This window comes from Corythoichthys intestinalis, chromosome 18, assembly GCF_030265065.1.
Source record: "Corythoichthys intestinalis isolate RoL2023-P3 chromosome 18, ASM3026506v1, whole genome shotgun sequence".
Classification (NCBI taxonomy): Eukaryota; Metazoa; Chordata; class Actinopteri; order Syngnathiformes; family Syngnathidae; genus Corythoichthys; species Corythoichthys intestinalis.
Window position 1 is genome coordinate 29,965,632 of NC_080412.1, and position 16,531 is coordinate 29,982,162.

Below are 16,531 nucleotides of genomic sequence, written 5' to 3' on the forward strand. Positions count from 1 at the left end.
ACCGATACCGGCCTCTCTTAGCATGTATTAAAGTTAAGTTATTTAGCCTCCTTACTTAGTTGTCAGACTCATGTTGAAAAGGGTTTTAGTAGTCTTGATAACAACTTGCCAGCTGAATTAGGTGAGTTGGAATAACACATAATGGTTGGTAACAAGAAACTGACCTGTTTATTAAATGATAAACACAAAACATTATAAATAACAAACAGAAATGACATATTCAGACAGTAAAACATGCTAATAATATTGTAAACTGTCTTAAAAAAAAGCAAAACACGTAAACAACCTCAAACTATTAACTATTACACACTCCCTTTGATTTGCTTGCCCAGCCCGAAAACCCCCAAAATTTTATGTTTTATTTGTAGGCACGAGCCCGAAAAAAAAGACAAAATTTTATGCTTTATTTGTGAGGACTCAGGAGCGATGCGTTGTTACGTTTTGTGTGATCACGTTTGGAGACGCCAGTGCATATATGCGTAATGATAACAAATTATAGCCTGTCTTTTGTAACAAATTCTCCCAGTTCAACAAGACTGTAAGATGGATATTCAATAAACATTTATATATTTTATATTTGCATGTGTGTTCTAACAGGTGGATAGTGGATTTGACATTTATTTTAATCTCCTCGAGTTGTCAGAAAAAAAAAACGCAAGTTTTCTCAATGTTTAAATACTCTACATATTTTTATCATTATAAATGCATTTACACAGCGAAATAACGCTGGAAAAGTACATACATACATACATCGTTTTAGTATAAATATATGAATATATATTTTTTGAAAAAAGTCTGCCCGATGCGTCTAAATCCCACTTTACTCACGAGAGATAATGGCTCGTCATCTAGAATGATTCCTTCAGCAATGACTCTTCCCTGGGCTTTGGGACTGTCAAGTGCCAGTTTGTCACGCATAGCAAAAGTTTCTGCCAGTGTTCGTTGCGTATGACCTTTCTTTCTGTCTTCGGTTTTCTCCTTTTACTCCTCATACTCCTTGTATTGTGTGTGGTGGTATTTTGATAAATGCTTGATTAGTTTGGTTGTATTAACACTTCTTACAGCTTTACCACCACGCTTGACTTTATTGTGGCATATGTTGCACTCTGCCTCTTCGTCTTTGTCGTCCTTTAAAGTGAAATAATCCCACACAGCTGACATTTTTACCGATAGTCTCTCAGTCATTTGGGAGACGGTAATGGAGTGTGTTGAAGGTGTGCGTAAAATGCGGACCGGATTTTAGGGAAACCGAAGCCAAAACTGGAATGGATTATGTAAATCGGTGCACTGGAAAACCCGGACCGGATTTTCAAAAAAACTGGATCGGAATTTTTCCATGTCGGCCGATCCGATACCGATACGCATTTTTTTGCCCATATCGGCGTCCGATCCGATCCAGATATCTGATCGGGACATCTCTAGCTTAAGTTAACAAACCCTAACCCTAAACCCTAACACTATATAGGCCTATATATTTTTTTTTTTAAATTTTACCAAACTAGTAGTTACTGTCTGGTTATGCATTAACTAATGCATTAACTCATGTTAATGAATATATTAATAAATGTTAGATAAGGGATTAAATGAATTATTGTCATGTTACTTAAACATAAGTTATTGTCCAAAAATGCATGAACTAATGTTAATTAAGGGACCCTTATTGTAAAGTGTTACCGTAAGGTTTATCACTCATTCCTCATTATCAAAAATATGGTCGAACAAAAAGGATTAATGTACCCATTTTCAATAAAGTATCTGAAATCCTTGTCCAGCCACTGTGCCGTCATACCAAGCATACTGACAGGACTAACATTACACGTCCATATGTCCGTGGTGAAACTTGCGTGCCGTGCATGGTTGCCGATCGAAGTATGGAAGCGTGTGGCAATCTCATCATACTTTGCCGGTAAACATTCGGCTTGGAGTAATGAACCTGAGCTCCAAATTACGAAGTACCCGCCTGAATCCTATGTCTTCGACGAGGGAAAATGGTTGATAGCGCCATCATTTCTGTATTCGCTATAGCCCTCCGTCATCTTTGTGAACCTTTTTAAGATTTATTCGCAGCTCACGCGTCCTCGTACTCTTTTAAAATACCATCGAAGCAATTGTGATCTTTTAAGTGGCTTATTAAGATGTGTTGTAGCGCGACCCTTTTTTCGCTCCTCGTGGAACTTCGGTTTTGCATTTGTCACAAATTGCGAGTGAAGCGTTTTCCACTGGCAATTTAAAAAAATCCCACGCTACCGACGGCATGCTTTTTTTTTTTTTTTTTTTTTTTTTTTTTTTTTTTTTTTTTGCACACTGCCGTCGTCTGAGCGTTACGTCACAGAAGGGAGCGCTTGATTTGTGGCACAACTCCCTCTGCTTCTCCCACACACAGTCACTGATACATTGGACTGGCAAAACAGGAATGGAAACAAACACACACATCCCAATCCGCCGACACCATGCCAAAATAATTATCCTGTATATTATCGGGCCTATTAATAATTTTATTGTGTTTATTGGGATGACGTCATAATTCCTATTATCGGACCAATAATTATCGTGTACCTGTATTTATTAATAAAAAATTGCAGGTCGTGAATGGGCACATAAGTTTTCAGGTTTTGTCAAAAATGTACAGCTTGGCCAAAAAAAACCCATACATTTCTAATTAGAGCTGAAACAAATACTCAAGCAACTCGAGTAACTCGAGTTTAAAAACTGATCCGAACAATTTTATTCACCTCGAGGAATCGCTTAATTTTGTCAGCTTTAAGCATCACGTTCTTCCCGGACTACTTTTAATGCGGGACAACGTGCTGACGTCACGTGCGTAGAGGAAGAAAGAATTTACAAAAAAAAAAAAAAAAACTTACTGCAGCTGACAGCCGCTTCAAACTACGCCGACGTTGCTAAAAACTACGCCCGCATGATTCTAGTTTGGTAGCACGTAATGTCCAATGCGTCTAATAGATATCGCATGCATTTAGAACTAGATGCGAAATGACAGACTCGGCCGCCTCTGGGCTGCGTTAGTAAACAGCCGCCATCTTTAAGCAGTAGACTTCTCAGCGCTAATAGATATAACGTTACTGTCACTCGCTCACGTAACGTTAGCCCATCACAGGGCTAGGTTTCTACTGATTATGACCACTGTCGATGCGTGGCTAACGTGTCTTACATACAGGCTTTATTTAATCTGTAAAAACACAGCGCTGTAGAGTGATGAGGGTGTAAAATTAAAACATAATAAAGCTAACTGTCAGTTTTAGCTCAGTAGTCATTGCTGAATAAAACACCAAGTAGCACTGGTCCCTAATGTGCTCCAATACAGCAGGTATCATACATTTATTTTGAACACTGCAAAAACTCAAAATCCAATCAGTACTTACAGTTTAGACTAACTTAAAACTTAACTAGAACTTAAAAATAGCTTGACACAAATGGAAATTCAATTGAAACACGTGGGAAAAACACATAGCTTTCAAGTGATGTGTATTATAGGTAAGAAATATGTTTGTTTTAAAAAAAAAAAAAAAAAAAAGATCTAGAAGTTTTTTTGAGTGAAAGCAGTGAATTTTTTTTCTAGTCACATCTGAGATGCAATTGTTGGCTGTTTTCAACAATGTACATTGAAAATAAAGACATTGACTGAAAATGGTTCAATATTGGATTAAATGTCTTTTTTCTCATGTATATTTATAATTGCTCTTTACCTAAAAAAAAATTTTTTTTTAAAGTTTTATCTGATTACTCGATTAATCGATAGAATTTTCAGTCGATTACTCGATTACTAAAATATTCGATAGCTGCAGCCCTATTTCTAATGGCCAAAATCCATCAATCCATTTTCTCCCGCTAATCTGAGGTTGGGTTGCGGAGTTTCCCATTGATTTCCAATGGACCTTTTCGCCCACCATTCTTTCAACAGCACAAAAACTTCAATTCACTCCTATTGATTTCCAACCCAAGGACCCCGAAATGCCTCAAAATAAACAGGAAGTGACCCCATATCTACAGGAAGTCCGAGATGTCCAACCATCACAGCAAAGCTACCATTACAATTTCTCCAGAAATTGCATTTTCTAGTTCATATGAGGTGTTGTCAGTCCCTTCAAGGAAATAAATATATAAATAGACTTTAAGGTGTCCCCTGAGTATGCATACTGACGGAACAGGGTCGGGTCAATGAGCAGATGGCGTGAAAATGACTCTCCATGTAGTTGTGATGTGGAGACAAATTTCCCGTCTTGTGGTTTTCTCCGACTCGGCGCTGTGTGAAGTTGTTGCGCCCGGCGTTTATTTTCACACTGTTTTCCTTGTAGGAACTAGAGCCCAGAAGCACAGCTTGCAAAGTGCCCAGAACCTTCTGCAGGAAGAGGTGGCACGCGCCGAGGAGAACTCAGAGGTAAGAAAATAAGCTTCGTCTGACAAAGGAGTGATATATGCAAGCCGCATGTTCCTGTGAAGCTGCGATCAATACAGTCACTCGCACGGCTGCTGATTGATACCAGAAACGAAGCAGCCAGGCAACAAATAACACCTTGTTCTCCCTGCATGTCAACCCCCTCCCTTTCAAAGAGATTGTGTGAATAGAGCTGACGCAGTGGATGTCATATCTTGTCCTGTGGATGTTTACTCTAAAGTGGCTCACGATGCTATTAAAGCTGCATTTTGGTTTTACTGCAGCAATCTTCCCACATTTCTTCTCAATGTTCACACCGTAGCAGAGAGTTTAGAATGATTCATATGACGAGGAATATTTATAAATATTCAGTGAATCACCACAACCTGTGGCGGACATAAAAATTTTGTGTGTATAATGGGCATTATGCACTCATGAGTTACAATCACCCTATAAATCGCTCTTCAGAAGCTGATTTTTGTTTGTACTTGTGTACATATAAAATATGCGCTCCTTATTTTCTGGCTCCTTGCTTGTTTAACAACATTGGCCATGTTTACTTACAGCCAAAGGCCCTTTCAAATTTTTTTTTTGTACAGTGCAAGTCGATGTAAACACGTGAGAAAACCCGAATATGCTCAAACTAATGACACCCCCTGGGTATACCCCTGTATGCAAAAGCAAGAAGTGGAGTGTGACAATACTGAACTTTTTAGCCCAAAAGGTTATTGATAAGCTCCCACCAAGAACCAATATATCATTTTAAAAAGGTGTCAGTGTTTAAAAAAATAAATAAAAGGAAGCAACAGGTTGCTACCAAAATCTTCTATTTGAGTACATTAGCTCCATAGCTGCCATTGATGGCGCTAGGCATCCAATTCATTTTGACTGGATTAGGCGTCTAGCACTGTTAATGCAAGGCTGTAGTTTTGGTCTCAACATTGGTAGGAACGATATAACTGCATAACCTGTACTTTGGGCCAAATAAGTATTTAGTCAACCACTAACCATAATACAGCCCTTGTATGTGAAAGAAATTTCCCAGGTCGACTGACATGGAGATTACTCGGACATTTCACGGGTCGCATCTTAGTATAATGTCCAGGAAAGTCCCGGAACGAGGCGTATGTGAAAGCAAGCATTAAATTCCCGGGTCACAGCACAATGGCTGATGACGTAAATATCATGGCGGGTCGATCGTCACTCCCTCTTTTTTCACAGTAAGATGAAAAGCGGTAAACAAACATCGCAATTATCAACATAGCAAGCTGGAAATAGCTATATTAAACTGAAAACATAACATAATTAAATTGCTACTGGATCGTGGAGCCGAGGAAGAGTCTATCATCCATTTTTGGAAATGTGCGTTTTATTTTGTTGCCAATGTTAGGGTCTGCAACTGCGGAAACAAGGTTGTACCTCAAATCAGAAATCAACGGAGGGACGCGTTCAAGGGTTTATTAAATACAAACAAAAGTACATGCGATAGCGGAAAAGGGGGAATAACACAATGGGTCCGTGACAATAGGTCAGTGAGGATCAATAATACTAACCAAAGCGGTAGGCAGAGAGCCGATAACACAACAAAACAAATACACTCAAATACCAGCACAATGTAGGGGACTTCAAAATAAGGGCGGCAGAGGTGTCGAATGGCGCCCAGCAAGTTAATATCTCTGCACCCTTCTCTTGGATCGCCTGGGCTTTAATACAGTTTTGATGAGCTTGAATTGCAGTTATGATGTTGGGAGCGCTCCCACAAACGGCTCTGTAAAAAAACACGATTTGACCAACATTGTAACAGCCGATGCTGACCAAAAATGACATAATGTCCGTGTTATAAAATCACACCAGCAGCCCTCCCCACACGGAGAGCATGGAACAAGTCTGTGAAAGTGTCCAACCCGCATCATTCCTGGGATATCTACATGCGTGAAAGCAATGACGCAAGTAAATCTAGCGTCACCTTACACAGGAATTTACCGGGATATGCTTGTGAAAGGGGCTTTAGAAGCACATTTTCTCAAAAAGTTACTCAGGTAAATGTAACAGAGTAAATGTTACGTGTTACTACAAACATCTGTTTACAGGTCACTTCTTGTTCATTTTAGAGCATTCACAGGTTACTTCCTTTTAATTTTGAGTCGCTTCCTATTTATGTTGGGAAATTATTTTGTCACTTCCTTTTCAGTAACCCAAATGAGCAGGAAGTGACCTGTAAATGCCCCAAAAGGAAGTGAACAAAAATCAACAGCAAATGATGTAAAATTCACACCCACAAAGATGAAAATAGCTTTTTTTCCTTTTTTCGTTAGTTGTATTGTCGAATATCCTAGGATGATTTCCTGACCCATGTATCGATAATTGGTGTATAGCCATATCGTGAATCATTATTGTGAGCCTTATATCGAGAATCGTATCATACCGATCGTGAGCTACCCAGAGGTTCCCACCCCTAAAGGGGAGTGGGACAAGAAACGTACTGAAAAAGTACCGTATTGGCCCGAATATAAGACGGCCCTGATTATAAGACGACCTCCTCTTTTTCAAGACTCAAGTTTGAAAAAAGACTTTTTGAACAATAGAGAAAATTATTACATTACATCCGAAACAAATGATTATAACAACATATTTGAGAGAAAAAGCATGTTATTTTGCCTCATTCAAATCTTAATATCTGAACATTTAATTATGTAAACTAAAGTGCAATCACATTTGTAAATGAACGGCTTCTGGTTGTTTAAATGTAAATAAACCAATCTATTGTGATGAAACAACAAAATTGCAATAACTGCATTAACCATCAAAGTGAAGTCTAACTGTAACTGTAGTCTTGAAAAAAATTCGAATAAGGAAAAACATTGCAAGAAAAAATTGCAAACTGGTTAAACCTGAGAGAAGCTGAGATCTGTCATGACAGAACATCGCTTCAATGATATCTGGCGCCATCTAGTGTCGTGAATCGGGAGAGTAACAGATCTATCATGACAGAACATCGCTTCAATGATATCTGGCGCCATCTAGCGTCGTGAATGGGTATAATGTCTAGACCGCGAATATAAGACGACCCCCTCTTTTTCACTCTTAATGCAAAAAAAAACCGTCTTATATTTGTGCCAATACTGTAATTTATTGAAGAAAACAAAGTTTAAGACCAGTGCTCAAAAAATAACAAAAAAAACTCCTAACCAGAGCAGTCAGTTGGACTCTGTAATGGGTAACGCCACTGTTCTTGTTAATCACTTAAATTTGTTTGGACATCCTATTTGTGAGTTTTCCCAGGAAGCTAGATGGAACATTGCTCCAAGTGGTGAAGGTAGCTTCATTAAGGGCATCACCTGTCTGGAACTGATGGCCAGTTTTACAAACCAAATTGTCTTAGTAAGATTTAAATCAGGGGAATATGCAGGTTTGGTTCAAAAGAGTGATAATGGTGATTATGAACTGGAGCTTTGTCCTGTTGAAAAACCCAGCTGTCTTTAGGGTTGCCTGCTAAATATGGAGAAGTGAAGGCTATTCCTCAAGAATTTTGAAAAAATGTCCTCCAATTCTGGAATGACCCTGGAGTCGCGTCTTTAATCTGCCTGTCCAGATGATGTTAAGGTTCTCAGCTGAACTCCATGACGACCATTAAACGTTCATAGTGTCGAAGGAAGCAGAAGCAAGGAGACTAAAACCGCGACGGACGGACCCTCGACAGGGCTCAGTCCTCTCCTGGGAACCTGTTCGGATGGGGAAGGCCGTGCTTTCACGGGTTGCCAAAAGCAACAGTTGCTGCGCTCGAGGCCTTTTGTCAGCCGCGTACAAGGTCCGTACACTGAATTATTCCAGCTGACAAAATGGGCCAAAGTTCACGCGTAAACATCCTCCGCGCTTATTAAATTCTCTTTCTCCTTCGAGGGCTTTGTTTGACGGATGGGACCTCCCTTGTGGGAGCGTCTTTGTCTGCTGTAGGTTGAATTTGGGCTTTTAATATGGAACAGGAATGTAGTTGTGAGAAACTCATTTTAGACTTAAACAGCCAAATTTTATGCAAGTACAGTAGTATGTTGACCTTTGAGTTTTTCAAGTTACTAGCTGTTATCACTGTTTTATTTACCATTGATATAAATAGGGCTCTACAATTATAAAAATAAAATAAATAAATGAAATAAAACTTTGTACCTGCTAATGAAGAACTAAATTGATCTTAATTCTGATATGCAATATTTTGTAGTCATGATGTCAGAATCTGATATCTGCCCATGCAGAGTCCACTTTGAGTGTACTTGTCTGTACCTGCGTGTGTGAGAAAATATTATCATGCCCTCTGCCTCTACACAGTGTTTGTGTGCAGTCTTAAAGAGAACCTCGGACTTAGACTTGTAGGCTCTAATGAGCCACAATTGTTCTCGTTTACTAAAATGTTATTAGAAAAACATAGAACATTGCCATTGATTTGAAAATCTACTAGTATAACATTTAGTACATGTTTTGTCCTACGGAGAGTGCCGTGTTTTATGCGTGCAATGGATGCTTGGGGTGATGTTTGTCACTCACTAGACGAACACTACCGGTGTTCTGCAATTCCTTCTACGCAGCGAGACGTCCAACACATGTGCATGTCGGTTAAAAGCGACGAGTACTTACTATTTGTTGTTTTATTGAGTCTTTTATTACCTTTTCATTGCCTCAAAACACTTTTTGCATGTGTTTCCCTCTCATACTTGAAAGCACTGTGTTTTCTTGTGGTAGCTTTAAAGCAGATTGTTGATCTGTTGACCACATTAGTCACGTAGCGTATTTAAACCACCCTTATTTGATATTACTACGTTTAAGTATCTTCCTAAGGCATCTATAGTAGGGGTGTGCCATCTAAGGCAGCGTACGAAACTATTCGATTATGATTCAGGGTGCTACGATTCGAATATTGGACGATTGATTATCTTTATGGTATTAACGATGATCACCATTTTCGATGCATCTTTCCCACCTACCTTTCAGGATTTCTTTTTTTCTTACTCTGTTGCTACTTCATACTTTTAAGCGAGGTATATTTGTCAATATTCATTAATTAAAGGAGCCAAACAAATTTATGTACGATACGTTTTATTTCAAATCACCTAATGATCCAGCAGGAGCAATGGAAACATGCCTATACAACACAAAGCTGACCTTAAGCTGCTCTTTTTCACAAGAAGGTGCTAAAATGTTGTTTAAACATTGCTGTTTCAAAGGCAGTACTTATTTCTTAACAATACAATACAGTTTACACTGGTGAAATGAATTCCACATTTTCTGGAAAAAAAAACAAAGTATCTTTAGAAATAAGCGTTCTTTTAACCATTATACTTTGTTTTTACAGATTTCTATTTCGCATGTTTGCAGTGTTACAGTTGTACGTAATATTGGTTTTACACGTTCTGCATATGGAGTAACTTTTGTACACCAACAAACAACGCAAAAATGGTCATGGAAATACATGTTAGTTAATTCGCTAATTAGCTTAGCACTCGGCGCTAACTGTAAACATCTCAAAAACAACAACAATAAAGGCTAAACAGTACAGTTCGTGTACTCACCTCTTATAGACGCACACAGGACTTGGCAACACACTTAGGACACAAACTACTGCTGGACAACTGAAAGGCAAGGAGCACTGAACTATCTCTCTTCCCCTCTCGCTCTAAAAAAATAATTTGCGCACAGAAGAGGACCCAAAGCGCGACCACCCGGAGCTTGCCTGTCTCATCCACAAATTTATTTTTGAGTCTTTTGTACAGGAGTAAATGTCTCACTCAGTAACTTCCGCTGCTGCCATCCTCACCTTGTGCATCTCTTAAGGTGTCCAGGGGGCAGACGTGTGTAGAATTTTGTTCTGCTAGCAGCGGCTATCATTAAGAGTAGGGGAAAATTGGTTTTTGAACATTTTTTAATCGTGATCAAATCGTCTCGTGTCGAATCTCGATTAATCTAATAATCGATGTATTGGCACACCGCTAATCTTTAGTATGTTCTGTCTGTATTCATCTAAACAAAACAAGCTGAAAGCGCACGGTAGTACTTTGGGTTTCAAATTCACCTCTTGTAGCACGTTTTGCGGGTGTAGCACATTTTGACAGAACACCGTTTTTTTCCCCCTACTCTCGTCACGTCTCATCCAGTCTTTCCTGTTCATTTTGCTTTTGCTGCTCGCTTTCTGAAATATCGACAGTGCTGTCATGCTCATTAATGTTCCTCTCGGGTTCAAATTGAAAGGGTTAAACAGATGACGTTTATGTCGTTAGAGTCATACGCTGGAAGCCCGGCAGTGTAACCCAGTGACGTCACCGCCCTGCGACGTCAACAATAATGGTGACCTACTAGTTAAACTAATTTTACAAAGTGTATGAAAACGAAAACATCAAGAAGGGTTTCAATATCTAATATTTCAACTCATAATGTTTTTCAAGCCTTTCTATCTGTGGATCCCTTTAAGTCTTAAATTAACTAATTTTGTTAAAGTGTCTTAAAAGGCATTGAATTTCACCTGGTAGGTTTTCAATGTATTATTTAAATTACCCTGAATTGCATCAAGTAGTGTTTTAATTTTTCTGACATTCTTAGTTACAGAATTTAATGTATATATATTGGTGGTTTGTAAGTGAAAGCTGCCCTATAACTTATTTGTAGTTTAAGTTTTAAATAGTCTTAAAAATATCATAAATTGACAGACACGCCCTTATCATATGCATGTCAGTGGCAAGAATTTGGTTTCCTAAATTGGAAGGGAAAAACCGTTTCATTTTTGTGACGTGTGATTAATCGTTATTAATAGTAATAGTATTAATCATGTGCCTACTTGTGACATCATTAATACCAGTCTATCGGTGTGTATGTCCGTGGGTACAAGTGATGTCACAAAATAGCTGCCCTTGTAAGAAGCCATTTTTTTGTGTTAAACCATAGGTTGCGCTTGACTTTTTCGTTGTCCGTCATTTTGACTGACAGGGTCATAAAAATCCGGTCATAATCTATTTTTACCCGTCACTTAAATTTTTAAAATGACTATATCTTTATGCAGTCACTATATGTATATACACAATAATACAATAATACTTTATAATATAAAGCAACTAACATTAGTGCAGTCATGGATTACAGTAAGCAGGCCAGTACTGTGTTTCCATATATATTTTTATTATATTATGTATATACGGGATATATATATATTTTTTTCCCCCCCAAGTATATATATATATATATATATATATATATATATATATATATATATATATATATATGGCGGGTCAAGTGTTCGTTCATAGCCGACGTGCTACCGTGGTATGCGAGCTCAGCTTAGCAAAAAGAGTACACACAGTGGTTGCACCCTCCATATTTTCCTTGAAATAATTTCAAGCTCTGGCTAGTCTGGTCCTCTTTTTTGGCTTTATGCCGCTTTCACCGTGTTACCAATTCTGCCCTTCTTGGTAATTGGCGGCGTTTTAAACCGCTTGCTGCAGTGAGGAGTGAACCGGCGATTCACTTGATTCGTTGTCATCCTTCACTGCATCAGTCCCTCTTTTTTCACCTCTTTTATCAACACCATCGTCGTTTTGGGGCTTTTTGAAGAAACTTCGGACACTCAGTTGACTTGACATTTTTCAGAGTAAGGCCAACGACGTCATGCATCAAGAGAGACAATAGCTAATTAATATGCTCACTCGCCACCCTGTGGTCTGGGGTGTTAATTGCAACCTGTCAAAATGACAGATGGACTTCAGTTTTTTCCGTCACCGTTGTAAAAAACCGGTCAACGACGGAAAATATTCGGTTAACGTGACCCCTGTGTTAAACATTAGTTTTTCCATTATCAGAGGTCCAAGAAATTGGCTTTTTTTGAGCCATTGTCTTTCACAGAATTGTCCAGGAATTGTCTTAAAAAACCTTTGATTTCACTTGATGACACTTATACGAACCGAACTGCAGGTTGATGGTGTTTAATTTTGTCCTCACAGGAGTTTCTGGACAAGTTTATGGAGGGGAACATGAGCCTGGAGGATTTCTTAGACTCCTTCCAGAGCTCCAGGAGGACTTACCACATCCGACGAGCGCAGGCCGAGAAGATGCAGGACTTGGCCAAGAAGCACACTGGCAAAGTGGGTGGTGATGACGCAGCAGGCAAAGTCCAAGAAGAGGTAAAAGCGGATTCCGAACGTCACCCGGAAACCCCGCGACCCAACGGCTACTTGGCTCAGGGCCCTCTTAGAGTCTTCCAGGTACGCTACGGCCTGACGCCGGCCATCCTTTTGCCGCATTACCCCGTTTCCCCCGCGGCGGCCTCGGGGCCCGCCCACCAGGCCAGGACTCCTCCGCCCGAAGCCCTCCCGCAGGGACACGTCCTGGGCCAAGGAGCGCCCCTCCACCCGGTGGGGCTTCGGGTCATCGGACAGCTGCCTGGGGGCTGGCCGGCCAACGGGCGGCCGGTGCGCTTGCAGCAGCTGTATAGGCCCAACCCCCAGCAGCCTCAACCACCCTTCCGATAGCTTGGGACGGCGGCGAAAAGCTTCCCGCGATCCGACAAAAGACAACGCATCATCGATCCGAGATGGCAACATCTTTTACCAGGGTGGAATACTTGACTGAACGTTAAGGTGACCCTGTGGTTTACACATCAGCCTCGCAGCCACAAGATCCGGATTTGAATCTCCGTTTTCCTCCCTGATTACATAAACTTGCATGTTGGAAAACTTTTAAATCGTCCATAGTTTCTTTGTCCTCTGATTGACTGGCGAGCAATCAAGGATGTGCCTACAGAAAATGGATGGAAAACTACCAAGTGGATTTTATCGAAATTGTTTTATTTCATATTTATTCTTGGGAATCCTATTTTGGTAATATTTCTCCTCTGATGGGATTTAAGCGCGGCACCGTACCCGCTTTTCGAGGTTTATCATAATTCTCTCTTAATTATTCGGCTTCTCGACCAGCATGTTTACGCCGGTTTGACAAACTACTACTTGAAAAAGCGCCTTAGGGCGACCGGTCTCATCCGTCAACTCTCTAATTGCAAGCGAATCATCTTCTAATGAGAAGAACGAACGCTGCTGCTGAAGATTACCACATTGTTATTTTAAACCTGCTTGAAAATGCCCTCAAAAATTAATAATGCACAAAAATCCGACCTAGATACTTGAGCAGCAGATTCTAGCTGCGCTTAATAAAGACAATATTGTTTCATATTGTGGAGAAGATGCTCAAATCTGACGGAGATTAAAGGCTCCAGAACTATAAAGCCCGTCCAAGTTACTTTAACTCATTGACTGCCAAATTATTTGAACTGGCTGCCAGTGAATGATCATGTTTCAGCGATGGTGATAGCTCTCACAGTTGAAATGAATTTAACATCTATTGCCGTCAATAGCTGCCAATGAGTTAAGTCGTTTTTAATGTGCAGTCACAATGCTAATATAGAAAAATAAAAAATTGTAAATCCCAACTGATTTGGATGATAAAAAATGAATAAATAAATAAACCTTTGCTGATTCTGATATTTCATGGAAGTATTGCCAATTAAAAGAGTAGAAAATAATTTAAATAACTTTCTTTAATGTTTACAACAATATATATATTTGAAAATGCGATACTTTGCCATTAAGCCGAAGTACTAGCGCCAAGTAAAGGGGAAAAAGGACTACGGGTTTAAGGGGAAGTTCAAAATTTTTGACATCAGGCTTAATCTTCGACTTAGCGAAAGTTTAATTAGTCGGTGGAGAAGATTTCAACAAATTCTGTGTAGTTTGTTTGTTATTTGTTAGTTTCAGGGCTCCGGAGTGGCTAAGCTAGTGTGAGTCAATTGGGCCGACTTAGCTTAGCAATTAAAAAACGTATGCACAAATTAAAATCATCAACGACCCATGCAATCAATAGTGGTGGCTGTGTTTTCAGGATAAAATTATTAAAACCTACCATTGCATGTCAATAATTGCAGTATGAACTAGGACTGCAGCTATCGATTATTTTAGTAGTCGATTAATCGATGAAGCATTAGTTCGAATAATCGAGTAATCGGATAAAGAACATGAAAAATTAAATTACCTAAGCTCAAACGTTTTTAAAAAAATTAATAAATGAGGATCTGTGTACAACAAAAGAATAATTGGCTAACTTATATAGCAAAAGGCCGCTAGTTTAAATGGTATAAAATGCTATCTTTTTAACAATGCTCTTAACAAATGGTTGAGAAACGTATTCCCACAAAAATTGGCTAAATATAGCTGTAAACTAAATTGCGAATGCATTAAAAAAATTAAAAAAAACATTAGCTCAAACAAAAACTTAGTTTATGTTGATCTTACTGGGAACACCTGGATTCAGCTATGTGAAATGAGGCAGACTAGAAGGCAGTGTATCCACCCAAATCAATAAAACTAAATGCAAACAATTTCAAAATAAACCATTACAACGGCACTTTAATTAAACGAATACTCGAAGCAGCAAAATTTAATTCGAATCTTTTTTTCTAATTGAATACTCGAGTTAATCGATTAATCGTTGCAGCACTAGTATGAACAGAGTGATATCACAGTTTTTTTTTCACCGCTGATTTTTTAAATGTCGTAGCCAGCAGCAAGTAACCAGTTTTCCTTGTTCTTCATAGGGAAGTTGTTGAAACTTTGCCCATTTCTTCTGTCTGTTTCGACAGCCTCTAAATTCACATTTCCATGTTGCCGGCTGTCAGTTAACTCAGCAGACTGATGCTGCATTTGTGCAAGAGTTTCCAACCTCCAAGCTGGAAAAATATCATTGGAACGCCTCCATTATTTGATCGCTTACGAGAAGGCAGGTTTGCTGCAGGTCAAAATGTCATTTGATGGCCAAAATATAAAACAACTTGTCGCGATCAGCCATATTTGCTGTTTACATTCGCTTGGAATGCTTTGAGGTCGCAACTTGTACCCTCCGAGAGGGATACGTCTGACTTCCTCGAATGAAGCGTGAGCACAAGTGGCCGAAGCACTCCTCTCTAATGTGGTCGTATTACGCATCTAAAAACATAGTCCTGCAGAATTAAATGAATTACGGCAGTTTTTTTTAACGTTGTTTTGGCCACATGGGTGTTTTGGAACAATGATCTGCATTTTGAATGTATTTGACTATGTTGGATCTGTTTGTAGATTTGTATCGTTTTTTTATTGGCATGCTAAGCAGGCAGCATTGACTCGCGCTGACTTAACCACTCCGGGACCTTGAAACTAACAATAAACTTACAAACTGCATGAAATTTGTTGAAATCAACTCCACCAACTAATTAAACCCCCGCTAACTCAGAAGATTAAGCCTAATGTCAAAAATTCTGAACTTCCGCTTTAAAGTCGTAATGTTACTACAAGAATAAAAGTCGTATTATTATGTAGGGGTAATGTAGCTGAATAAGCCACTATGCACTTTACGTACAGTGGGGCAAATAAGTATTTAGTCAACCACTATTTGTGCAAGCTCTCTCACTTGAAAATATTAGAGAGGCCTGGAATTGTCAACATGGGTAAACCTCAACCATGAGAAACAGAATGTGGAAAGAAACCCAGAAAATCACATTGTTTGATTTTTAAAGAATTTATTTGCAAATCATGGTGGAAAATAGGTATTTGGTCAATACCAAAAGTTCATCTCAATGCTTTGTTATGTACCCTTTGTTGGCAATAACGGAGGCCAAAAGTTTTCTGTAACTCTTCAAAAGCTTTTCACATACTGTTGCTGGTATTCCTCCATGCAGATCTCCTCTAGAGCGGTGATGTTTTGGGGCTGTCGTTGGGCAACACGGACTTTCAACTCCCTCCACAGATTTTCTATGGGCTTGAGATCTGGAGACTGGCTAGGCCACTCCAGGACCTTGAAATGCTTCTTACGAAGCCACTCCTTTGTTGCCCTGGCTGTGTGTTTAGGATCACTGTCATGCTGAAAGACCCAGCCACGTCTCATCTTCAATGCCCTTGCTGATGGAAGGAGATTTTCACTCAAAATCTCTCGATACATGGCCCCATTCATTCTTTCCTTTACACAGATCAGTCATCCTGGTCCTTTTGCAGAAAAATGGCCCCAAAGCATGATGTTTCCACCCCCCATGCTTCACAGTGGGTATGGTGTTCTTCGGATGCAATTCAGTATTCTTTTGAGAAC

General features: G+C 39.4%; 1 protein-coding gene across 1 annotated transcript in view; it reads left to right on the top strand.

Moving 5' to 3' along the window:
- Positions 1–15,852, top strand: part of vps37d (VPS37D subunit of ESCRT-I) — a 49,483-nt gene extending 33,631 nt beyond the window's left edge. The window contains exons 3-4 of the mRNA XM_057821386.1: positions 4,314–4,396; positions 12,370–15,852. Coding sequence (XP_057677369.1) covers positions 4,314–4,396; positions 12,370–12,897 — 611 coding nt within the window. The 3' untranslated portion in view covers positions 12,898–15,852. The remainder of the gene's footprint in view (positions 1–4,313; positions 4,397–12,369) is intronic.
- Positions 15,853–16,531: the final 679 nt, after the last annotated feature.